This window comes from Osmerus eperlanus, chromosome 21, assembly GCF_963692335.1.
Source record: "Osmerus eperlanus chromosome 21, fOsmEpe2.1, whole genome shotgun sequence".
Lineage (NCBI taxonomy): Eukaryota > Metazoa > Chordata > Actinopteri > Osmeriformes > Osmeridae > Osmerus > Osmerus eperlanus.
The window spans coordinates 5,678,744-5,704,050 of NC_085038.1; the positions used below are offsets into that span (position 1 = coordinate 5,678,744).

Genomic DNA, 25,307 nt, shown 5'->3' on the forward strand with positions numbered 1-25,307 from the left:
CAAAGTGGAATGCTCCCTTTTGAACTTCAACATCAGCAGTAGACTCTCAGGTTTTTACTCCACAAATGATTAGGTTTTGTTGTGAAAGCTGCGAAATGTACAGAGACTGCTGCTTTTATGAAATGAGGTGTCCTGCCCACTGCACAACAGGGGGTCTGTAACCAAGCTCATAATAGCGCACTCATGAAGGTACCTTGTAACACTTCCTGCTGTTATGCTAATATGCTCTTCGCTATGTTATACTGGAAGGCAGGTGATGAAACGGCTCGCATTGTCTTGGAAAGGAAGGTCAGAACAAAGTTTGAACATTCCAGAAGTTCTATAGTTGCTCCTTATCAATCCGTTTGAGAAGTTGCATGATGTCGACTCTCAACAGGGTTTGTTAGCAGCTTTGTTTATGACTTGAAATCAAAAGGATATTTTGCTTAAGAAGTTTCAGAGATGTTCATTCATTCTGTATTGCCGCAAGATGAGACTCTGAGTGGTCCAAATTGCATTTAATTGGCCCAGTGGTACTTCCTGAGCAGGGCTGTCACTGTTTCAACTCTCACCACCACTGCCCTCAACACAATCTATTGTCCTTAGAGAGACCTTTATTAGAGATCCTAAGCTACTTGAGACAGGATCAGTAGATGCTTTGATCTCCTGTAGTTTCTTGTGCATGCATTTTCGAAACACGTCAAATGTTATTCAGCCACTCACTATAGTATAGGGCAAAGGAATCTTTTTTCTTCTTCTTGATATTTTATTTTTTGGAGGCGGATGGTGTTCTTAATGTTCTTTTCTAAAGTGATGTGCAGACACATGGCAGAATGTCTTATCTGTCAAGAATTTAAACCTCTGACAGTCTTGTCGGCACAACCTCCAGAGAAGTTGTTAATGCTTTTTATACTTTGTTTTCTCGTAGTTTTTTCGATATAAATACACCACAATTTGACAGTTTAACTGTTACTCCCTTGGCTTTGTGCCGCTTTGTAAAATGCTATGGTTACCTTACCTTACGTATATTAGTGTCATTATGGAAATGACACTACGGAAAAAAATCTTTGTGTTTAGACTTGTCTAAACTGTTATATTCTGTTTCATGAGTCAATTACGGAATAGAGGAGACAATCAGTCTTTCTTTTTCAGTGTTGACATCAAACTTAGAGTTCAATAAAACTGGGATGGCCTTAGATTTTTCTACCCAGACAAAAATGTGCAATGACAGTTGCAGACTGTAGCTATTTACACAATAGCCAATAGATGAGTCTTATGTTTAATAAAGCATGTTTACTCAGGGTGACTTTCCCTGACACACGTCACATAAAAATAAACGACTTGTGAATGTATCTATTCCCTTGGAGACCTGGCACCTAGAGGGAAGAGGTTTGTGGGACTAATGTAGCATGGCATTGTGGTATTAAACAGCAAGATAGCAGTTTCCACAATGCAGCCACAGAGGCCACACTGTCTTTGTGCGTCTTTGAACATGGCCCGACGCTGTAGGGATGTGTCCCTAGTTAACCTGCCACCAAAGCTGTGTACAGTACTGAAGGCATACTTACTGCAGGATACTCATGATCTGAATCTTCTCAACCATAGATCTGTGAATTCATCTCAATTTTAGAGTCTCTCTTGAGAGTTTGAGGCAGACACTGTACAATAGCGCGTTCTACTTTGTTCTGTTGTAAATTACAGTTCAGGTTCCTTTTCTGTTTAGTTTAACCTGATACAAGTCCTGGCTGATACTTGTCTCTGACGGACATATGAAATAAATGTGTTGCTTGTTTGTTGTACTGGAAGCTTATTCAGGTGTGGTTCACAGGATCATTTCACCCTTCCAAACACTCAGAGCGTGAACAGGCACATCTTGCCAGCAAGCTGTCTGATGTGTTATGGGTTAGGTTTAGTGAGGTGTGTTTTTTTTTAATACAATTATATAGATCCGTGAGGTTTGAATTTACATGAGTGAATCTACTGAAACGCGCCAGACACACACCTCAACATGTCGTGACACCATAATGAGCAAAATAATGCTGAGCTTTTTTTGTGAGATCTAAAGTGTCATCATTTGTTTGTAAGTGACCATACCTTTGTGTGTGTGTGTGTGTGTGTGTCTGTTTTAGTGTGTGTGTTTATCTGGCAAGCAAGAACCTTATGCAGAAGAAACCTTAATGTAATAAGAATCGATAACAAGCACACAGTTAAACCCATTTCAAGTGAGAATAGACGGCTATTGTAACTGCTGCGACTGGCCGTTTGTTGAATGAAGGAACACAGTTGGACGTGAACACATTTAACAATGTCCCAGTGTACCCTTACCTGGGGGAGGCACATGCCGAGCCAGGTAGACCGTGCGATGAGCAACGGCGTTCTCTCAGCAGCAGACACTTTACCTCAGTCCTCTGGAGAACTGGGGATTTGGATGAAGCCGGAGTATTTTTAACCATTTTGGTATTTGTTGAATTATATATGATACTCTTGCTGAAATACCTTAAAGTGGAACGAGCATCCACAGGGAAAGCCAGGAGAGGAAACCTCTGGGTGTTGACCCTGGAACCACTCCTAAAGAACACATTCAGGCTATGTGTTTGACAAACTAGATCAACTTGGTTGAAAACCAAGTTTTTCTAACTTGTTTTTTGTATGTGTTGCTGCTGTCTTGGCTATGAGAAACCCACATAGTTATACAAAATTCATACTGTAAGTTCAGATTTATTCAAATTATTTTCATTTTTCCAGGCACAAATGACATGTTTGTGGGGTGTCCACCAAATCATGTGCAGTGCATTGGAACACGAAGATGCCTGCATTATAGTAAGCTCTGCAATGGAGTAAAAGACTGCACAGACGGATATGATGAAGGAGTGCACTGTCGAGGTGAGTTTACAACAGATTTGTTGCAGTAGTGCTGTGTTTTAGAGTAGCAGATTACTAAAATAATTGTTAATGTGTTTGCGATTGCATTACACAGTGACATTATTTAACTATTAAAATCCCATCGTCAACAAATCCTGTGTAAAACACAATCCACCAAACTTTTAAAACCACGAGTGAGAATTTCCAATTCTATTACCATATTCATGATCCTTAAAACTATTTTTAGGAAGAAGGTAGTAGAAAACTCTCCAGGGGAAGAATTCAGAATAAAACATGAAAGTGAGTGATTATACTGCTATGGTGAGGTGCAAAAGTTGCTTTAGTAGCCAAATCTTTGTCAGCTGAAGTGTTAACTGTAGTATTTTTTTGGTTTGTGAAAAATTCTATCTCAACCCTCACCATCCACAGTAGATACAGCCCCAGGCTGGCCCATCCCACACTGATTGCTTCGCTTCGCCTCATCACTCTCCCATGATGCCTCACCAGGGCACCACCAATGGGGAGTTGGGCACTCATAATGAGCAGGTTCCTAATGTGAGGCGTGAACCAGCGGGGTCTGAGTAATACGTTTGTCCCCATCATTCCCTTCATGTACTGTACATCCCATAGGGGCCATGGTGCCCTACTTGGGTGGGAGTGGAGCTTAGTCTAGCCTAGCGGACCGAGACAGGGCGGAGTTGGACCTACGGCCGTGTATCACAGTGACGTTCTCCCGGTGGTACAATGGATGGTCTCAGCAGGGCGCTGTCCTGAACCGAAGCCCCAGGCAGCCTTCCCATGGCTCAGCCTCTGAGCCTCCCACACCCCCAGAGGCTGAGGCCGCCTTGTTAGTCGAACACTCAGTGGTGGCTTCACCTTCAGGAAACACTGTATGAGAGATAGGGAAATCAGTCACACCACAATGGTCTGCTTTACCAGCCAGACTACAAAATGAGTGGTGCTTGCTGTCCAGCCTAATATTTGTAATAACTGAATTCCTACGGTATAATACTGTATGTTCAAAAGGGTTGGTGAATGGTTGTTATTCACATTCACTGGATGACTAGGATTACTCACCAGTATTGAAAAAGATAAAAGCAGTCATTTTGAATTACAGAATTGTTTTTTTGTTTTTTTTACAAAAAAGGCTAATCCAGCTGGTAATATCAATCAATACAGGGGTAGAGGTATTTAAACTGCAGGCAGTGTAGCGTGGCTCTCAGAGTAATGTCTATGATAACAAGCACTTAGTGCTGTGGAAGTGATGGATTAGCCACATTGGGACCTTACATTTCCTACATACTTAGAAGTGGAGCTCTTGACGTTGTATTGAATTATGTCAACAAAAACAGCTTTCAAACTGTGAACTACGTTTTTGACGACATGACAAAAAGTTTTTCTTGTGTTTGACTGACAGAACTCCTGCCAAAATGCCATGGGATGTTGTGTCACTATAGCTGCGCCATGACTTCCAATGGGACGTTTTGTTACTGTGCGGACGGGTTTGAGGTGGGGGAAAACCAGCGATCCTGCCAAGGTATAGTGGAGACAGATCCCTGGAGATCTAGGAACAATGTGACTCTCTGTGCCTCCCATCACAGTTTCCATTTTGGTTTCTTCTGATAGGACACTTTAAGTTGGAATATTGGCAAGTTGAAGTGGAGAGTTCCTTTGATGGCACCGCTTTCTAACAGATGTTTGGCCTCCGCAGATCGTGATGAATGTGCAGAGTATGGGATGTGCAGTCAAACCTGCATGAACACTTATGGTTCATACAGATGCAGCTGCACAGATGGCTACGCCTTGCAGTCCAACAGAAGGTCCTGCAAAGCCAAGGACGGTAAGATGATCTATGATGTTATGGCTACAGTGGATCTGCTTCTACTACAGTATACTACACAACTATAAATCTTACACTGCTATGGGATAGTCCTCCTTTTTAAGTATCTGGTTTGAACGTTTCACTGGCAGTGACATATTTGCCGGATAGCAGTTAGTTAATTTGGGTACAGTTTTGTCTAGTGCTGAAGTAACTAAACAGTAAATAAGTGGAGAAGCCTTTAGTTAAGAGAAGGCAAATGGGTACAGAATAACCCTTGGAGTTTTTAAGACTGGGAAGCTCAATTGATCACTTGCAATGCTCAAGCTAATGAGTTAAACTACCTCAGTGTGGCGGGATACACCATTTTAGTCTAAATGATGTACTTGGATGCAATCATCCCCTGATGCCTTTAGCCTTGTACTCCTGCCAGCCAGGTCAGTCACTTCTTTCAGTTTTACTGAAAAAGCGCATACATAATGTTGATTACTTTAATGAAATCGAACATTGTTAATTGATGCTAATTGTATATTTTAAGCCCTGAGAAGAACACAAAGCAGGCAAACTCTTAGCATTAGCATACATTCAATTTGAGGATGCACTGTAACACATGCTTGCTTGTCTCCATGGGAGCCTTTGTTGAAAGTCTATACAGGTGTTAGCTAAGTTACTGTATGACATCAGACACTAAAGTGACTCCAATTTTGTTTTCCATACTTATGCAAACTTCCCACTCATCCTTTGTGTTGTTTTAGACCCCGGGGACAGACCAACTATTCTGCTCATAAGTAGCACAGAGTACATCACTGTAACACACCTTAATGGGTCGTCTGTCTCGAGCCTGAAGCCACTAAAGACAAATGGAACTCGGACAATGGATTTTATTTACAAGGAAGATTCGCTCTGTTGGCTTTCCTCCACAAACTCCACCAGACAGCTCTGGTGTGCCACTATGACCAAATTTAAAGGATTTTCACAACCACACCAACTACTGATGGAAAAGTATCTTTCAAGTATGTGTCAGATTTTTCATTCTGTGTTCTTGATGTGTTTCTTGTTATCAATGTATGATGGGTGATATCTGTTCGTTTTCTGTTGTTTTTAGATGTGGAGCATTTTGCAATAGACTGGCTTACAGGAAATATATACTTTGTGGATGGAGTCAGTGATGAAATATTAGTCTGCCAGGTAAAAGAGGAAATTTGTGTCATAATTGTCGATCAAGATCTTCAAAATCCAAGTGGAATTGCTCTGGACCCATTTATGGGGTAAGCTTAGTTTTTCTCTCTTGTTTTTTGCTTTTGTTCTTTTTCTTCTTCTAGTGATTTCATTCTAAACTAAGTTTGGTATGTTAGAGTCGGTTTGCATTTTTGTGAACTGTACTAAGTGTATCAAGTCAGATAAATAAGGGAAGAGAAAAGTGTATTTTATTGTTGCATCTCAATTTTGTCAAGCGCCGTCAAATAGCACTACCATACATTGTCACATAAAGTACCCCTTTCTATGCTAGAAATGCTGTGCACGATTCAAAATATTTGACATCTTATTTTCGTAAATCCACACTGGTTTGTGATGAGGAGTTGTAGCTGTTGTCAGAAGAAAGTGCCATTTCCCGCTGACAGAGCATTTCCCTGCCAAACCACGGCTTAGGTAAAAAAACTGTGGTATTCCTCTTCTGCTGTGACTTGTATGGATTAAGTGGCTCCCGCACCCTGGCTGTCAGTCGTCATTAGACAAATGCTTTATCCTTCCCTTGCACCCTCACTCGCCGCACCTCCATGCAACAAAGCCTCTCTCACTACATCAAGGCAAGGAGGTAATATGTCAGTATCATTGGATTGAATTATTGATGCAGAATTTCCTGCCAACTCATATTGAATGGCAATGATGCACAATATATATGACAAAATTGAGAGACAAATTAGACCTTATGTAAGTAAATACTACCGGTATATAGATTATATCATCTCAGTGATACAGAACGTCTGAATTTGGATTAAATGAAATGATCTTTGAAATGGAAGTAATAAATTGAAGGGAATGGAATTCAGTGATGTGCATATGAGATGGGGCCCAGTCATGATGAGTATCTGGGATGCAGTACTTGGATGAATGTGTCAAGAAGAGGGTTGCCGATAGTCTCGATTTATTGTTGTCATCAAAACTTAACTTAACTCTACTTAATGATTCAAATTAGTTTTTAAGAATGGTTCAGTGGAAGCAACATTATGTGTTATTGGTACTCTCTTTGACTGGAGTGTGAATAAGTTAGTTCCAAACAGCAGGCAAATCTTTTAGAATTTTTCTCGTTACTATTTTTGTTCCTGAAGTCCCTTTAAACATAGTTTGATTTTGTACACACTGTTTTATACCCAGGGTTTCGACTTGCCTTTCAGGAAACTTTTCCTCACAGACTTTGGGGCCCCAGCTAAGGTGGAGCAGTGTAGCATGGACGGCAGCAACAGAAGCAGGATAGTGGAAAACCAGACGGATCGACCCACAGCCCTGACTCTTGACCTGGTCAGGAAACTGGTCTATTGGGCCGACGTCCATCTGGAATACATTGCAGTTGTGGACTACAATGGGAGAAATAGACGCACTGTTATACAGGGGAGCTTTGTAAGTATAGCTTTACACGTAAATTACTGTCAATGTTGTTTCAGTAGTGTGTGTATGAGGTAAGCCAAACTTTATTTTTTTTTCCCTGATAATATACTCCCATTTCAAAGGCATCACGTAAGGATTACATTTAGGGGACATGCAAATATGTTTACTTTGGAATCATTTGAGATGATATTGAATTTGCTGTAAAGGAATGCCATGCCACCTCTGCTTGGTCTGACAGCTCCCTCTTCTCATCACTTATTCTCACTTCCCCAGGTGTCCTACCTTACTGGATTATCACTCTTTGAAGATTATTTGTTTGCAGCCTTCTCAGAGACCTCCAGAGCCAAAGTAGACATTTTGCAGATAAACAGGTTTAATTTCACAGACTTTCAAACTATTGCAACCATCGAGAATGTAACAGGAATACGAGTGCATCATAAACTCATACAAACAACAGGTAAAAAGTGTAATGTGTTATTCTACTCTTTACTTCATTTTTTAAACAATACATGTGTCACTGCCTGTGTGTGTGCAGGCCAGTGTGCTCGAAAAAGTTTGCCAACTGACAGTGTTGTTATGCATCAGCGGTACCTTAAGTACGCTATTCTGACAATTGTTTTTATTTATGACTTAAAGATTGCCATTACTCCTACAATATAAATAGCAAGTGAGATTAATCGATAACTTCTTAGCCATTCATTTCCTTTTGGATTTTATTGAAAATATCTCTCTAAGTCTCCCTCTCTGTCTCCATGTCTCTCTGTCTCTTTCTCTGTATCTCTCTCTGTCTTCTTGTCTCTCTGTCTCTCTCTCTCTCTCTGTCTCTGTCTCCATGTCTCTCTGTATCTCTCTCTGTCTCCTTGTCTTCTTGTCTCTCTCTCTCTCTCTCTCTCTCTCTCTCTCTCTCTCTCTCTCTCTCTCTCTCTCTCTCTCTCTCTCTCTCTCTCTCTCTCTCTCTCTCTCTCTCTCTCTCTCTCTCTCTCTCTCTCTCTCTCTCTCTCTCTCTCTCTCTCTCTCTCTCTCTCTCTCTCTCTCTCTCTCTCTCTCTCTCTCTCTCTCTCTCTCTCTCTGTCTGTCTGCAGTGAGGAGCCATGCTTGTGAGCCAGATCAGTCTGGGAGGAAAGGAGGCTGCTCACACATGTGCTTGCTCAGCGGAACGTACAAATCCGGATCATGCCTTTGCCCTACAGGCTTGGTCCTGGCCAGCGATGGCAAATCCTGTAAAAGTAAGCATAGTGCAACTTATGGTCACTTATAATGACGGGGTAACACAGATTCCCTTTCTTTGGTGGAATTCCGTTTTTTCTTGTTGATGTCATCGCACCTCCCCTACATAGTGACATGTGTATGAAATATCTCTCCATCATTTTGTAATCAAGTATTTACTTGCAATTTGTAATTGAAACTAGTAGGTCACATCCCAATGTTATAAATTGTTTTATTTATTTTTTCGGTGTTGAACAAAATGACACACACACTCGTACACACACACAGATCCATGATCCATGTGCTCAAACAAATCCATTTGTTTGTCTTCAGAGTATTCCTCTGCCAGTTCTAATAAGCACCCGAGTCAATCCAAACAACATTTCAGCCAGTCAGTAATGAATTGTAAACAGCCATCTAAATCTCTTTTTAAGACTGCCTCAGTTCCTTTCACTGTTGCCTTGTCTCACAAAAACACAGATAATTAATCACATTGATTTCAGAAACCCTGATCAACATCACTAATTATGGTTTGAGTTATGATGATACATTTAGCTTTTTCAAATGCAGTATCTAATGAGTGAATCATACGTGTGTCAATGTAATATACTAAGTTGACAGATGTGTTACAGTATTCTATGTTTTTGCCTTGCAGAGCCCATCAATGAGGTGTTTCTCTTCTATGGGAAAGGGAGACCTGGGGTCATACGAGGACTGGACCTGAATAATAAGTCAAGGGTTCAGCCCATGCCACCAATCGAGGGTCTGGTGAACCCACGGGCCATCGACTTCCATGCCGAGACCAGGCACATTTACTTTGCAGACAGCACCAGCTTCCTGATTGGCCGGCAGAGACTTGACGGGTCACGTCGAGAGACGATCCTAAAGGATGGTCCGTTATTTTATGTTTATCTTCATGTTTTTTCCAACATTTCTGAGTTACAGACCAATGGCCCTGCGTTTCGAGAGTTTTGAGGAAACGAGAGGAAATTCTTTGACCAAAACAACTAGTCTATACTGCAATTAATCACTTGGCATTTTGCTGTAATGTATATACTGTACTTGCTCTTTTTTAATTTGCAATGTGTTGAAGTTGTATCCTGGAATTAGGTCAACCTTTAATTCTCAAATGTGATTATGTAAGCACCATTATTGCGTGGCTGTTGTTTTCAAGTGTGTATGTGTGTATGTGTGTTTGTGTATATATCTATATATGTATGTATGTGTGTGTTTTCTGTGTGTGTGTGTGTGTGTGTGTGTGCTTATGATGAATTTCTCACAGGACTACACTTTGGGGTTTAAATTACATTAATAGGAACCTTGAGACATTGATGGATTACTATGAGGCAGGATCAAGAGAAGATACCAACAACTATCTTCTCTTTCTCTGTTCTCTTTTCACTACATCCCAGACCTGGATAATGTAGAAGGAATTTCAGTGGATTGGATAGGGAACAACATCTTCTGGACCAATGACGGCTATAGGAAAACAGTCAGTGTTGCCAGACTGGAAAAAGCTGCACAGACCAGAAGAACTCTCCTGGAGGCAGATCTTTCTCACCCCAGAGCCATCGTGGTAGATCCACTTCACAGGTGAGAATGTGTGACGCTTGTGTCAGATGTGCTTGCCACGGATTATCCTCAAGGTGTTTTTCTATTTCCCTGTTTTTAGTTTGTGACAAATGTCTGCTTAGTTTCCCCCTCTGTCTGGGTATATGTACACATGATAAGACTTGAGATTAGCCCTTCTGCCCCAGTGCAATGAGGTGTCAGTCCTCAGGGAGGCGGCAGGGGCTGTACTTTAACAGTAAGTCTCTACTAAGCAGAGCACTTGAAAAGTGTGAGTACACCAAAACATTTCCTCGATGAACATCTAGAAAAGACATGCCGCAAACGAAAATCTAACCATTTCGTTAAAGTTGGAAATATTTAAAATCGGTTTGAAAAAGAAATCACAGAATACAAATCGAATGCTCATGTAAAATGTCTCGGAAAGTACTTTGAGTGTTTTTAAAGTGGATCGCCAACCGCACTGCGTTTCAGTTGGATCTACTGGACAGACTGGGAGGAGGATGAGGTGAACGACAGCGTCGGCAAGATAGAGAGAGCCTGGATGGACGGCACCCACCGCCAGGTCTTTGTCTCCACAGACATGCTGTGGCCAAACGGAATCACCTTGGACCACGACTCCAGCACCATGTTCTGGTGTGACGCCTACTATGACCACATTGAGAGAATCTTTCTCAACGGAAGCCACAGAATGGTAAGTGGAATAGTGATTGTTCTCTACTGAGAGCACTAAGAGCATACTGTCATAAAATAGATCAAAAACAGTGGCCTGAGAGTAAAATACATCGCATTCTAACCTTGACTATAATGGATGGCTATCCATTTTTGCTTGCTTACAAACTGCAGTTACAATGCCTGTCCATTTAAATCTCCCTCACTGTTAATGTTCTCTCTCAAAAGGTGGTGTACAAAGGCAAAGAACTGAGCCATCCCTTTGGAATCTCTCAACACCAAAACCATGTATTCTGGAATGATTACACGAGTGGGTCCATTTTCCAGCTGGATTTGCTGTCAAAGCAAGTTGCTTTATTGAAAAGCGAGAGGCCTCCTCTGTTTGGGCTTTGTGTTTATGACACACAACAACAGCAGGGTAAATGCAATCATTATTGCTTTAGGACTTGTTGTTTAATACATTGTGTTCTTGTCAAGATGTTGGAAAAAGACAGATGACAGGATATTTAACAAAACTGCACAAGAGAAAATGTCTCCATTGTAATCCATTGGCAGTAGAAATCATGCTAAATTGGAGAGCCATTAAAATTATTTCTGTCTAACAAAATAAATTGTTTAGTTTTCAGGACACAAACATTAAAACAAGAAACGTAATTTAGTTCTAGGTTTTTCAAAATTTTTCAATCTTTCAACATTATATTCTACGGTTATCTCTCATGTTTTGACTCATGGATATTTTCTCTATGTAAGAGTGTCCAAGCTGAGAACAAAATGGAGCCCAGAAGAAAGTGTTCTGGCCAGCTAATAGCATATACAATTAAGCTATTCTTAATTGTGAAATTCCAGTCAAAATGTAATTGCACATTTTAGAAGTCCTCTGCAAAATGCAACTATCAAGTACAACTGTTTTGGCTAGCAATCTCGCCTGTCTCACTCCTCAAGGTACTGAATATTGTTCACCAACCTGTTAACAATAGTTGATAGAAACCCAGACAAAATCACAATGTTGACATGTAAGGATCCATTTTTTATAAAAGGGTCAAAATAGATCACAGCACCAAAAGCCCAAAATAATCGTGTGTCAAATATTTTGTGAATTACAGTAAGATGTGGAAAGATATGTTTTAATTAAGCTATAAAAGTTAGAGCACCATGGATTAATTTGAACTGTTTGCTTTTTAGGTGAAAATGCATGCCGGATAAATAATGGAGGCTGTGGTAGTTTGTGTCTTGCCATACCAGGTGACAGAGTTTGTGCATGTGCTGACAACCAGCACTTGGACACAAATAACAGGACATGTTCATGTAAGTCAAGTATTCTAAGACAAGTTGACATTTGACAGTGAAAATTGCAAAGACAACCTCAATTGAATGTCTGATATGTCCTCACTGACTACGCATACAAACAAAAATGAATGTTCTCTGTGTCTTTCTCTGTGTGTGTGTGTGTATAGCCGCGCAGACGGCCTCAGAGTTTCAAGCATGTGGTAGTGATGAATTTCAGTGTAAAAATCACCGCTGCATCCAGGCTTCTTGGAAGTGTGACGATGAAGACGACTGCCTAGATGCTAGTGACGAAGAAGCAAACGTCTGCTGTATGTCACACGGCTGCACCGAGCTCCGCATTGAGATACCAGAAGCTTTATCAGATACAGTCATTTTTAATTAATACCATTTTTTTTTTTACTTCAGATAACCGTAGTTGCCCTGCAGATCACTTCAAGTGTCTTACTAACCGCTGCATCCCTAAGAAATGGCTCTGTGATGGAACGGATGATTGCGGGAGTAATGAGGATGAATCTAACGTTACCTGCTCAGGTATTCGACTGTATGGTTTTAAAAACCTTCAATAAGGCTCAATGTAGAAGTAATTACATATAACAGTGTCTAGAATTTGCTCTGACGTACATTATGACTTGGGATTATTGTTCCAGCTCAGTCGTGCCAGGACCATCACTTCTCCTGCTCCAACGGGCGATGTATTCCTGAGTCATGGCATTGCGACAGGGAGGACGACTGTGGTGACCACTCAGATGAGACGTCAGCTTGTGGTAAGCTTCTGGACCAGTCTGACTCACTGAGTTCACCTTCAGTTGAAGTTAAGGCTCAACCCCAAAAATTACAATATTTGTTGATGTGCTGACAAAGTTATCTTTGTGAAATGTTCAGTACATCGATATATATATATTTATTTTTTTCTCTGGCTTTTAGGTTGATCAAAGGAAGTCTTTGGTTTGGTGTTTATGAATTCCCATTCTATTGTTGACTCCTGCTTGTGCTTCCATTGATTTTCAGATTTCCCGTCTTGTGATCCATTCTCTCAATTCAGCTGTTCCAGCGGGAGGTGCATTAGTATGAAGTGGCACTGCGATTCAGGTAAGTCATTATTCAACAATACTTTGCGAAGGTTGAGGAGTCGCTGTTTTGTTCTTCCATCACTTTCTTGTCAATGGCTGAATGTCTGGGATGCTGAGTCAGAGTTGTAGTTATAAGGCGTTTACCCACTTCAGAGGAAATTGATTTACCAGACATACCAGCAAATCTTGTTCAAGCAAAGTTATTTCCCACTGATTCATTGTGTGAACAATGTATTTTTGCAAAGAGCGATGTACTTTAAATCATCCTCTTATGAGTAGTATCACGAACGCACTCTTCTGTGCTGTTTTTGATCTGACTTATCTTTTGATCCCTCATTTATGCATCAGGGTAGTCATGAGCATGTTCAGATGGGGGGGATCCCTTAAAAGTCACAGTATACCCACCTATCAAGACACGAATATACTCAATGTCTTTTTCAGTATTTCATAACCTCCCCTCCTCCTCCTCCTCCTCCTCCTCCTCCTCCTCCTCCTCCTCCTCCTCCTCCTCCTCCTCTTCCCTTAATACAGACGATGACTGTGGGGATGGGAGTGACGAGGTGGGCTGTGCCCATGCATGCTCCAGTGCCCAGTTCCAGTGTGCCAGCGGGAAGTGTATAGCTGCCCACTGGGTCTGCGATGGAGATGATGACTGTGGAGACCACAGCGATGAGAATGTCACGTGTCATGAGACAAGTCAGTTGGACGGAGTTGGGCTTACAACTCCCCCTATTCCTGAGCACGCTGGTCTTACATTAGAAAACGTCTGTGTCTTGTATCATTTGTGACAATATTTACTGTTTTAATATGTAATGTTTTACGAAGTTGTTTCCTGTCATTATACTTATATGACTTAAAAAGGTGTTCTACAATCCTTATTTACCCGTTTACCATTTAACCATTTGTCCTCCGTGTCTCCCTCCAGCAGAAGAATCATCCGAAGACTGTCACAGGGATGAGTTTCACTGCCGTGAGGACGGGACATGTCTCCCTGATCGCTGGCTGTGTGACGGGGACAAGGACTGCGAAGACGGGAGTGACGAGACAAACTGCGAAGGCTCCGGCAGACTATGTGACCCTCAGACCAAGTTTACGTGCAAGACATCAGGTAAGTTCGACTGCAGTTACACCAGTTGGTGTAGAAAGTTGTGTACCGTAAAGACAACTTGACTATGTAGATTTAGGACTTATAAAGTGGTTTGTTGGTGTGCATCCAAAACACTGTCCAATTCTATAGCTTTGCATTCATGTAAATATGAATCATTAAGGTGTTGCCGAGCGCCCTCCCTTCAATAAAGAATTGTTTTATGGCCCTTTACACAATGTATTTATGATGGTAATGTGGAACGTTTGGGGGTATATTGACCTACATGACTCCTAAAATAGTTCCACATGTCTAGTAATTCAAAGCAGGCCGGAGTGTTTTCAGAGTGAGTAGGATGAGGGTGCACTGGGATGTTATCTTGTGGTGATTCATGTGATTCTGTGTTCGGGAACATCGCACATGAGAATCTTTGGTTTACTCAAATGTCAAACGTTAAGGTCATCCCATGGGTGAGAGTAAATCATTCAGTCTTCATGCTGGTACAACGTTTAAACCAAAAAAAAATGAGTGATGTGAAAGTTTGTACTATTTTTATAAGGATGGTTATAATAATAATAATACATTTAATTTTAATTTTATGACCAGGCACAAGCGTATTGATTACTTCCCACAACAGTAAAACCATGACATTTAACATTGCAATTACATGTAAAGTGAGGGCGACCCACCGAAAATAATACAATGCAGGTTCCAAGATATTTTATGGAATTTGATTTGTACATTTGGATTTACCAAACGCTGGCATCAGAAAAGTACTTTTATAGGGTACAGAGAAATATTAGTCAAATAGGAATACTTTTTGTATGAAAAGACCATACTCTCTGTGTCCAGCACAGTAGTTATAGCTGATAACTGAAAGATGCATGCACTTACAACACAGAACCTTGTTTGTTTTCAATTATTCCTTTTTTTTAATGGCCTAAACCTTAAAATCACCTTAAGGTTGGCTGATGCCTGGCTGCACTAATAATGTTACCTCATTTCCTGAGGCCTGAATCCCTTCTCCTTATAGTTAACTCAAACCTGAACTCTCATTTGTCATGTTTACCTCTCAGTTCCAATCTGTTATGTGATGAAGACAATGTTCCATCCGTCTCTTCACTAAAAAAGCGACTAAGTTCAGATGTGTTCTGGATTTATAAAGTATTATCAATCTGCAGATCGGAAGAGAAAACCAGACCTCTGACAACAAATAACAACACAACACCATACTAAGCTCTCAATCATGCCTCTCTCAGCTCTGAAGGCCAGAGGATGGTGTTTATAGTGAATAGAGAAAAACAAAGATGACATGAAGCCAATAGGTATGTGTTATTATAGGCAGGCAGATACTACATCATAGAGCTGTGACTGTCATCAGAACACTATAGATTAAAGTAGATAATAGCTGATCTACTGATTGTGATTAACATAGCACATAGAAAATCCCATTTATTCTACAATTGGCAACAAAGACAGTATATGGTTGGTCAGCTTTTCTACTCAGAATCTAAAAACGTATTGTATCACAAGAAAGGGCATGAAACACTTTACTTTTATGCACTGTGGCTTTGTTTACATTTTATCGGTTTATTGCTCAAATCAATGTAGTTTTTCAGTTATTTTATCTTTTTTTTCCATCCCTTTCAGATTTGATTATATGATTTTTTCCATCACTCTTTCTGTGTGAATTCAGACCGTGACTTCTGTGAGGATTTCTGAATCTTCATGGCTTCTGCCAGTTCAGACGGAACAAAGTAAATCCGAATGCTGGATGTGTAAAGTGTAAAGGTCACATTTAGGAGTATGGCTGTCCTTTGAATTTATATTCTTTATTTTGGTATTAACATGGCAGAACATTCTCACAAAGACAATGAATTGAAACGTTTCCATTGTTTCCGCCTAAAGGCAAGTGCATCATTAAGAACTGGGTATGTGATGGTGACTATGACTGTGAGGACCAGTCTGATGAAGAGGCTTGTGAAGTTTTTGTCTGTAAGCCCCCCAAATACCCCTGCGCCAACGATACCTCCACCTGCCTGAAGCCCGAGAGCATATGCAATGGCCAACTAGACTGTGCTGACCACTCCGACGAGGGGCATTCATGTGGTAAATATTTTGATTCCATCCTTATCATCTTTGGAGTGAGTGGTTTTCCTCCACCTAAATGACCAGCAGATTTAGTTTGACAGTTTGAACAATTTTATTCCCCAGCAGTGCTTTTGGCACCGTTTATCTTCTTGTTCCCATCTTAAGGGAAAGCAGGGAAAATAACAAACTTGTGAAACTGAATATGATATAATACTTGCTGACCTGGCTCTAAGCTTTTCATTGGAAAAACTCCAAACTATTCAGAATAGACAGTGTAGGCACATGAACCGGCAAGGGGATTTTGCAAGCAGAGATTGCCGACCAATTGTATGGGATCCAGCTTTGAGAATAGTTGATATAGTTCACCTACTGAAGACAGTGGTAAACAAGAAGGGAGTCAGATGGCTGAGCGGTGAGGGAGTCGGGCTAGTAATCTTAAGGTTGCCAGTTCGATTCCCAGCCGTGCCAAATGACGTTGTGTCCTTGGGCAAGGCACTTCACCCTACTTGCTTCGGGGGGAATGTCCCTGTACTTACTGTAAATCGCTCTGGATAAGAGCGTCTGCTAAATGACTAAATATAAATGTAAGAAAATTTCTTATTCAATACATTTCAGTTTAATGATGCAGGTTAAGCAACCTTTGTATTCCCCCCCACACATCCTCTCCCATCTGATATTCATCTCTAACTATGCATTTGAGTTGGAAAAACACATTCAAATTCTTTTTTTCACTTACCTCTCAAAGGGCATAGTAAATTTGAGTGTTTTTCCACGGTTCCTCTCATCTCGTAGAAGACTGTCTCCTGAGGAACGGCGGCTGTAGCCACCAGTGTGCTGTGGCCCCGGGGAAGGGGGTGGTGTGCGCCTGTCCCCTGGGGCTCCGTCTCAGCCCAGACAACAGGACGTGTGAGGCGGTAGACTACTGCTCCCAGCACCTCAGGTGCAGTCAAGCGTGCGAGCAGTACAAAACCACTGTCAAGTGCTCCTGTTACAAGGGCTGGAGGCTGGGTCTGGATAGGGAGACCTGCCACAGCACAGGTAACTTCAAACTGTCATTGCTGACATGACTTTACCCTCTCTTCTGGAGAAAAACAGCTATCCCCAAAGCAGTAGCCTGTTGGCAAACGCTGATATAATGCTAAATTGCACATGGGGGTGGCTGGTGCTCTTCTAAAAATGGGACTGGTTTTAAAAGGTTCCGAATGTATTTAAATCATGTGTGCATTTTTTATGGGTAGTGGGAGATAGCTTTAAACATGAAATTCTGTTTGTAATCATTTTTCTTTAAGAAAATCACATTCAAATGAGCGAAAGACAATTGACGGAACGGTGTGTGTGTGTGTGTGAACAATACCAATCATGTTTTTCATGTTTGGACTAATTTCTCTGTGATTTGTCAGATTCCTTTGAGGCTTTCATCATCTTCTCTATCCGCCATGAGATCAGGCGCATAGATCTTCACAGAAGAGACTACAGTCTCCTAGTGCCTGGTTTGAGAAACACCATTGCCTTAGACTTTCACTTCAACCAGAGTCTCCTTTACTGGACTGATGTGGTTGAGGACAAAATCTACAGAGGGAAGCTTGTCAACTCCGGAGGTAAATGCATATCTGTATCACCTAAAGCAGTGCCAGTAGTTACATGTAGCAGAGGCGTTATAAAAATACTCTCTTAATGTGAGCTGCAAGGTCTTTTTTTTACGTACAGGGCAATTTGAAGTGTTTTGGTACTTATCAGAAATCAGGGGTTTCTCCATGTCTCTTCAGACTCTTAAAACTCACCAGCTCCATTACCCCACTCTAATAAGATCCCATCTGGTGCTGGTACCTGGAGAATATCTGAGGAATGACAGTTCACTATCCATGCTGTGGTTGATTACAAACAGCTGGATTAGGCTGTTTAGGGGATTGTTGATTGAGCCAGGGAGCTGCCCCAAATTATTTGTTACTTCTACTCTGAGCTCCTCTGGAACGGTTTCTATAACGGAATATTTTAGCCAAGGTCATTCTTATTGTACACTCAGTCCAAGTGCCGGAATTATTTGTTAGTTTCTTATTGAATAATGTATTCCTTTTTTGGGGTGGGTGGTGCACAGGTGTTTCAGGGATAGAGGTAGTGGTTCAACATGGATTGGCTACACCGGAGGGTCTTGCGGTTGATTGGATAGCAGGGAACCTATACTGGATTGACAGCAACCTAGACCAAATAGAGGTGGCCAAGCTGAACGGCGAGTTCCGCAGCACGCTGATCGCTGGGGGGATGGAGCATCCTCGAGCCGTCGCTCTGGATCCTGACCATGGGTTGGTTCTCTACAATGCAGTCTGAACCTGTGTAAATACTGTGATCCCAACACTTCACCAAAAAAAGCACCAAAAACTAAGAACAAAATTGACTGCTTACACCAGCTTGTTTGTGCTTAGAATAATGTTCTGGACAGACTGGGGTGCCACCTTCCCCAGGATTGAGGCTGCATCAATGAGTGGGCAAGGGCGCCACATAGTCTACAAAGACATGGAGACTGGAGCCTGGCCCAATGGCCTCACCCTGGACCACTTGGAAAAGAGGATTCTTTGGACTGATGCCAGGTAAGTAGATCACATTCCACATGGAGGGATGTGGAGTTTATATCCAATCAACTTGATTGTAATGTCTATTAAACAATGCCTGTATTCTTCTGAGTAGGTCCGACGCTATATACTCAGCACTGTATGATGGGACCGACGTCATTGTGGTTCTCCGGGGCCATGAGTACCTCTCACACCCCTTCGCTGTCTGCGTGTACGGGGGCAGTGTGTTCTGGACAGACTGGAGGACGAACACTCTGTCCAGGGCTAATAAATGGACTGGCTCCAATGTGACAGTGGTGCAGAAGACCAGTGCTCAGCCTTTTGATCTGCTGATCTACCATCCCAGCAGACAGCCTCATGGTAAACATGATGTCATTTATAGATTTGTACCGTACAGTACTTAACCGAATGAAGAGCCTGCCGTCTCTGGTTATGGATGCTATATTTTGCTTTTGTCTCCTTTTGTCTTTCTTGCGTGATATTTTTCCTTTCACAGAAACGCTTTTCAGTTTCTATTTCTCTGACATAGAATAAACCTGCTCCAGTTTGTCATGGGAGACTGTTTGTTTCAGTCTTTACAGAAGAGACATGACCCAACAGCTGTCAGTATGGTTTGATTTAGCTTCTGTCAAACATGGACAATTGTTGATGATATGACAGAACAATGGAAATGATAATAATTGGTTCAGTATCACATTTCAGTCAAATGTTCCTTGGTGTGTCTGATGCGCTCATGCTTGCATGTGTTCTAATGTGCTTGCAAGTGCATGCATGCCTTCAGATTCTAAAAACAGCATCCTTTGTATCTTCCTCCTCTTTCTAACTGTCTCCCTTTTGCTGGAAGCCCCCAACCCCTGTGAGAGGAACCAAGGTCGAGGACCCTGTTCTCACCTGTGCCTTATCAGTTACAATCACACGGCGTCCTGCACCTGTCCACACCTCACTCGACTCTCCGCCGACAACAGGACGTGCCTCAGTGAGTCTACAGTACACTCAATCCTCGACAGAATCCGCCACACTCCCAACTTGGCCTCTAGACTGTACACACTCTCCACAAAGTGTTTTTATGTTGTAACTCTTACAAAAAGTGAAAAATGGGCCGGGTTCGAGGTTCAGGGCAGAGTGATTATGTTAGCATAACATGCACAGCATGTAGACTGCATAACTGACACTTATAGGAGACTTATAGGAAAGGAAATAGGTAAGAAATTGTCTGGGAGATGGAGGAAGCCTTGACCATGCTTCACTCAGTGCAACTTGAGTTCAACAATAACAGTATATTTGAGTCCACACAAGGATAACCACACAATTCTCTCATCAGAGCCATGTAGCTATTTTGACAAGTTCCTATTCACAAGTTTTTAAAAGTTTCTCTCTCTCTCTATATATATATATATATATATATGCTGATGTTGGGATTTTGTTGTTTCCTTCTCCAACAGCAGTGAGAAGGTTCCTTCTGTATGCCACACGCAGTGAGATCCGTGGGGTGGACACCGGCAATCCCTACCTGAACATCATCACGGCCCTGACTGTCCCCGACATTGATGAGGTCACAGCCGTGGACTACGACGCAGCGGCTTCCGAGGAGAGGATCTACTGGGCCGATGTCAAAGCGCAGGCCATCAGAAGAGCTTTTATCAATGGGACTGCCTTAGAAACGGTTGTGTCCGGAGGTACAGAGTGGTTTGGTTTACAGTTTACCACTATAAGTACCTTCTGTAAACCCTGTATACTTGTTTATTTGCATGTATCTAACACACATTTGTTGTATGTTTTTAAGGTCTTACGAACGTGAGAGGGCTTGCAGTTGACTGGCTTTCAAGGAACATGTACTGGATAAGCTCGGAGAATCATGAAACACAAATCAACGTGGCTCATCTAGACGGGTCTTTCAGAACTTCTGTTGTTCACGGAATCGATAAACCAAAGTGCCTCGTTCTGCACCCATCTAAGGGGTAAGATGTAGAAAATCTGGTTGTTGTGGTTTTTTAAGTCCTTTCAAGTTTCACCCTTTGTAAAGAACAGGCTGTCAAGTAATGGAGTAACTAGGGAATTTGAAAGAAAATTTGTTTATCTTGCATTGTTGATTGGTTTTTCTGCTATCTAGGAAAATGTATTGGACAGATGGCAATACAGTAAACATGGCAAACATGGATGGAAGCAATAGCAAGATTATTCACCAAAACCAGAGAGAACCAGTTGGTAAAGTCAAAGACTCATTTGTTGCCATAGCAAACTATGCAAAAAAAACTGTTCGGTCTTTGCTGTCTGAGATTCTGCTTATGTGTGGACATACTGTTTTCCCATTCTCAGCAGCACATTATGTCAGAGTCCTGTCCTTCTTTGTCTCTACCTCATATATTCATTAGAAAATAATGTCTGTGTATTGGCTAACTTCCTATACAACAACATATCCATTTATAATTCCCCATTTATGTGGTCTAATGTCAATGCTTCTGTCCTAGGCCTTTCAATAGACTACACATCTGGAAAGCTGTACTGGATCAGCACAGGCAACGGCACAGTCAATAAGTGTAACCTGGATGGCAGTGGTCTGGAGGTGTTGGAGTCCATGAGGAAACAGCTGGTTATGGGCACTTCCCTGGCCATTATGGGTGAGTAGTTTAAACCATGAAAGATTTCCCCTTGTGTGAAGCCTCTGACATGATGTAGAAGAGGGTCATTCATGTTGTTTATCTAAATCTTGATTGCTATGAAGACTTTGGGTTGTTTTTATGAACTATTTGTATCATGTGGGAAATTACCATGAATTAACATTAATTCAAATTTAAACCAAATGACCCTCATGTATATAATATTATTACAACCATTTGGTTAGAGTTTGATTGATTTAAATGAGTTCCGTGGAAAAGTAATGCAATTATGTTCCTATATATCAAATGACAAGTTGTGTCTAAGCTTTACCATTTACAGTTTACTACAATAGCTTAGCTATCTGCCTTTGCACAACAGGAAGTTAATTGTTTAAAGGAGTGTTGAGTGGATAACCGACTGGATTTATAAGAATACGGACGCTAATTTACTAACTTTAAATTGAAACAATTCAGAGACAGCCATGTCTTTTTATTAATGCAATTCAATAACGGGCTGTCAAACTTTACAGTGTCCTTGGTAGGTCCTGAAGTCTCAATGGACACTTAGCTTTTACTGTTAGCGAATGTGGCAATTCATTAAAAAGATGATGAGAAATAAACAATGCAATTAGCAAGGAATGCACTCAATCCACTGTTTTAAAACCTGCTACTTTACATGGAGTACGACCTTGTTTAAGGCCGTCTTTTCAAAGGAAGAATTTCAAGAATACCAAGAATTTCTTAATTGTCAACATGGTGGGAACTCGTAATGATTGAAAGGGTACATTAATGCGTTTACCATAAAATATATATGGACCTCTTTCTAGTGGTTGTTATCGCATAGAATCAATTATCATCAATGATGAACTTCACTGATCTTTTTTCTGTCCAGTTACTGTGGTCCTCCTCAGTGGCACCACCCATTGTGACTTGGTTCAATTGATGTCCCTGCCAGGTTGACTGTAGGCTTGTTCAGCCATTTATCTGTAATCTGTACAAGTACATACTTAGAAGTATTTTTTTTATTGTTCCACATGAGACCAGTTGATGCGTTCAAAAAAAGAAAAACCTTGGTTCAAGGTTGGCCCTGCGTCAGTAATTTCCTAGCCCAGACTCAATTCAATATGTGTCTGGCCTCTTTTGTGGAGCTCTCACTATGTATAATAGGATAGGGAAGGTGTCACATGGCCTGGTTCTACTAGTTTCCTCCCAGGACTCGAGCCCTTGAGACTCAGCATGGAAGAATGAACTCCAGCTCCTGTGTCTCTCGCTGTCTCATATCACATGCTGTGGAGGATAAGAAATCTCAAAGTCCCAATTCTCTGAACAAAGCTCCGCATGTAGCCTATTTTATCAGGATCCCATGAGTCAGCCTACTGTATTCCTGCAGCAGGGGAATACAGCAAGGGCAGAGAATGGAGGTTTACACGAACCACTGTAGCCTACAACTAACACAACCATTCACTGTAACATGGGTCATGGGATGTTACTGCAGCTGTTCTGGTTCTGAACTACGTATTGAGTGTGACAACTAACACAACCCTTTTTCTGTAATGAAGATGTTTGATTCATTAAGTCTTTTACAATGTAACTTTGGTCCATTATCGATTTTTTTTTTTTTTATGCCGCTGTGTGATTGTAGAAATAAACTTGGATTGATAGTAACAATATCTGCAGGCGACAAGCTGTGGTGGGCTGCAGACAGTTCGGCCCAGTTGGGGACTGTTACTGAGAGAAGTGGCCTAAATTTTACTGTACTACGAAATAAAACAACTGGGATTGTCAACATGAAGATGTATGACAGCGACATCCAGCGAGGTAAGACAGATTACTGACAACAAATTCCAAATATTCCCACCCTACAAATTCTGATTCTGTATGTCTGAAATGTCACTCTCTTCATTTAAGTGTAGATGTAATAGACATTTGCATATCTATCTAACTTTCAAGTGAAATTGGACTGCAGATGGTGACTGGCAGTGGCAAGCCACAGATTTTTCAATCTGTTCATAGGTTACTGACAGTATCATCCATATTAATGCCAGCTCTTTTACCAAAATTGCCGTGGAGCCCTTAAACGCCCCATTAGCATTGAAAATGGCAATTAAGGTGTCTTAAAGGTAAATCTTTTTACTCCCTCTTCAAACTTCCACAGAGCGATTAGCTACTTCATTTATCTCTTTGACACCGACCACATGGGAAACGGGGCACGTCTCATTACTCAGCTTCAAATGAGCTAGTCTAGGTGTCTGAAAATGAGGAGCCCGCTGAATGCTTCAAAGCTGCTCTATTTCTCAAACACACATGCGCCAACGTGACTCTCGCACTCTCTGTATCAAAACGCCCGCACTCAACATTAAGGCCGTAATCCGTCCACTTCTGAAGTGTCTCTGGGCGGATCATTAGTCAAGTTGCGATGGCGAACGAGTACAGCGGTAGCTTCCTCTCTCCCTTCATCTGTCTAGGGAGAAATCTGTGCCAGGTAAACAACGGTGGGTGTTCTCAGCTGTGCCTGCCCACCTCCGAGAACTCTCGGAGCTGCACCTGCACCCTGGGCTACAATCTCCGGCGAGACCGGGCTTCATGCGAAGGTAACCGACCACTCCAGGAGATCCTCACCGAACACTTTAAAGGCTGTGAATTTGTCTGCGGTTGACAATTAGTGTGCTTTGTGTTTCCAAGGCCTCGGGCCGTTCCTGATGTACTCCGTGCATGAGAGTATCAGGGGGATTTCTCTGGATCCCGGCGACAAAACAGAGGCCCTGATGCCGGTGACAGGCACACAGTTCACAGTAGGGCTGGACTTCCATGCTGGTGAATGTCAAGCTTTCTTGCCCCTTTTGTTTCCAAAGCGAAACAAAGCTCTTTTATTTGTTAAGAGGCTTTAGTAATGAAAAAGTCTGTTCGTATTTGCCTCTTGATGTCAATAGGGAACGACACTGTGTACTGGACGGACTTGGGCTTAAACAGGATATCCAGAGTCAAGAGAGACCAGACCTGGAGAGAGAACATAGTCACCAGTGGTATTGGACGGGTGGAAGGGATTGCAGTAGACTGGATTGCAGGTCGAGTCACTGCTGTTTATCAAGTCCTCTTAACTCTTCTACAGAAATACCATCTCATGCATCTCACATAAGCTCAACTGGTTATCACTGATCCCAGGTAATATCTATTGGACGGACCACGGATTTAATCTGATTGAGGTTGCTCGTCTCAGTGGCTTGTATCGCTCAGTGGTGATAGCTGAAGGACTTGACCAGCCCAAAGCCATTGCTGTGCACCCAGTGAAAGGGTGCGTACAACAATATTGCTTTCATCCTCACTTAGAAGACTTCCTACTTAATATATCTATGCCTGAATATAACATTTGTACATGTTACTTACAGTTACAGAAACCCTGATGAATGGAAAGCTTGGCTCTCTTCACTGTTTCTATAGCAGCCATGCAGTAGTGTATCAGATGCAATAATGGCAGAGGGTTACATTTACATTTACATTTAGTCATTTAGCAGACGCTCTTATCCAGAGCGACTTACAGTAAGTACAGGGACATTCCCCCGAGGCAAGTAGGGTGAAGTGCCTTGCCCAAGGACACAACGTCAGTTGGCATGACCGGGAATCGAAATGGCAACCTTCGGATTACTAGCCCGATTCCCTCACCGCTCAGCCACCTGACTCCCATTGAGGGTTGAGAATGAATGCTACACAATACTTACCCAGTGGTGGTACACAGCCTTTTGAATGCTAATGTTGATGCATGGAGCACATTATCATCCCCATGGTTCTTACCAAGTCATAGGAAAGCAGCAATTAAACTAAATGACAGGTTACCCTCCAATTTCACAACACAAACTAGACTATCCACTGGGCCTACTGTTGACATATTTCAAAGTCTAT

General features: G+C 41.8%; 1 protein-coding gene across 1 annotated transcript in view; it reads left to right on the forward strand.

The window, feature by feature from the left end:
* Positions 1–25,307, forward strand: part of lrp1ba (low density lipoprotein receptor-related protein 1Ba) — a 68,686-nt gene that overhangs the window by 4,693 nt on the left and 38,686 nt on the right. Inside the window, exons 2-36 of the mRNA XM_062447573.1 lie at positions 2,725–2,862; positions 4,259–4,378; positions 4,553–4,681; positions 5,416–5,673; positions 5,766–5,928; positions 7,057–7,279; positions 7,541–7,724; positions 8,350–8,493; positions 9,129–9,365; positions 9,886–10,066; positions 10,517–10,736; positions 10,943–11,132; positions 11,897–12,019; positions 12,169–12,309; positions 12,407–12,532; positions 12,649–12,765; positions 13,010–13,090; positions 13,603–13,767; positions 14,003–14,179; positions 16,064–16,264; positions 17,039–17,284; positions 17,647–17,844; positions 18,342–18,546; positions 18,667–18,831; positions 18,929–19,173; positions 19,658–19,789; positions 20,256–20,489; positions 20,597–20,771; positions 20,924–21,018; positions 21,282–21,431; positions 23,088–23,228; positions 23,876–24,001; positions 24,093–24,224; positions 24,341–24,475; positions 24,573–24,702. Of these exons, the coding sequence (XP_062303557.1) occupies positions 2,725–2,862; positions 4,259–4,378; positions 4,553–4,681; positions 5,416–5,673; positions 5,766–5,928; positions 7,057–7,279; positions 7,541–7,724; positions 8,350–8,493; positions 9,129–9,365; positions 9,886–10,066; positions 10,517–10,736; positions 10,943–11,132; positions 11,897–12,019; positions 12,169–12,309; positions 12,407–12,532; positions 12,649–12,765; positions 13,010–13,090; positions 13,603–13,767; positions 14,003–14,179; positions 16,064–16,264; positions 17,039–17,284; positions 17,647–17,844; positions 18,342–18,546; positions 18,667–18,831; positions 18,929–19,173; positions 19,658–19,789; positions 20,256–20,489; positions 20,597–20,771; positions 20,924–21,018; positions 21,282–21,431; positions 23,088–23,228; positions 23,876–24,001; positions 24,093–24,224; positions 24,341–24,475; positions 24,573–24,702 (5,827 nt within the window). The remainder of the gene's footprint in view (positions 1–2,724; positions 2,863–4,258; positions 4,379–4,552; positions 4,682–5,415; positions 5,674–5,765; positions 5,929–7,056; positions 7,280–7,540; positions 7,725–8,349; positions 8,494–9,128; positions 9,366–9,885; positions 10,067–10,516; positions 10,737–10,942; positions 11,133–11,896; positions 12,020–12,168; positions 12,310–12,406; positions 12,533–12,648; positions 12,766–13,009; positions 13,091–13,602; positions 13,768–14,002; positions 14,180–16,063; positions 16,265–17,038; positions 17,285–17,646; positions 17,845–18,341; positions 18,547–18,666; positions 18,832–18,928; positions 19,174–19,657; positions 19,790–20,255; positions 20,490–20,596; positions 20,772–20,923; positions 21,019–21,281; positions 21,432–23,087; positions 23,229–23,875; positions 24,002–24,092; positions 24,225–24,340; positions 24,476–24,572; positions 24,703–25,307) is intronic.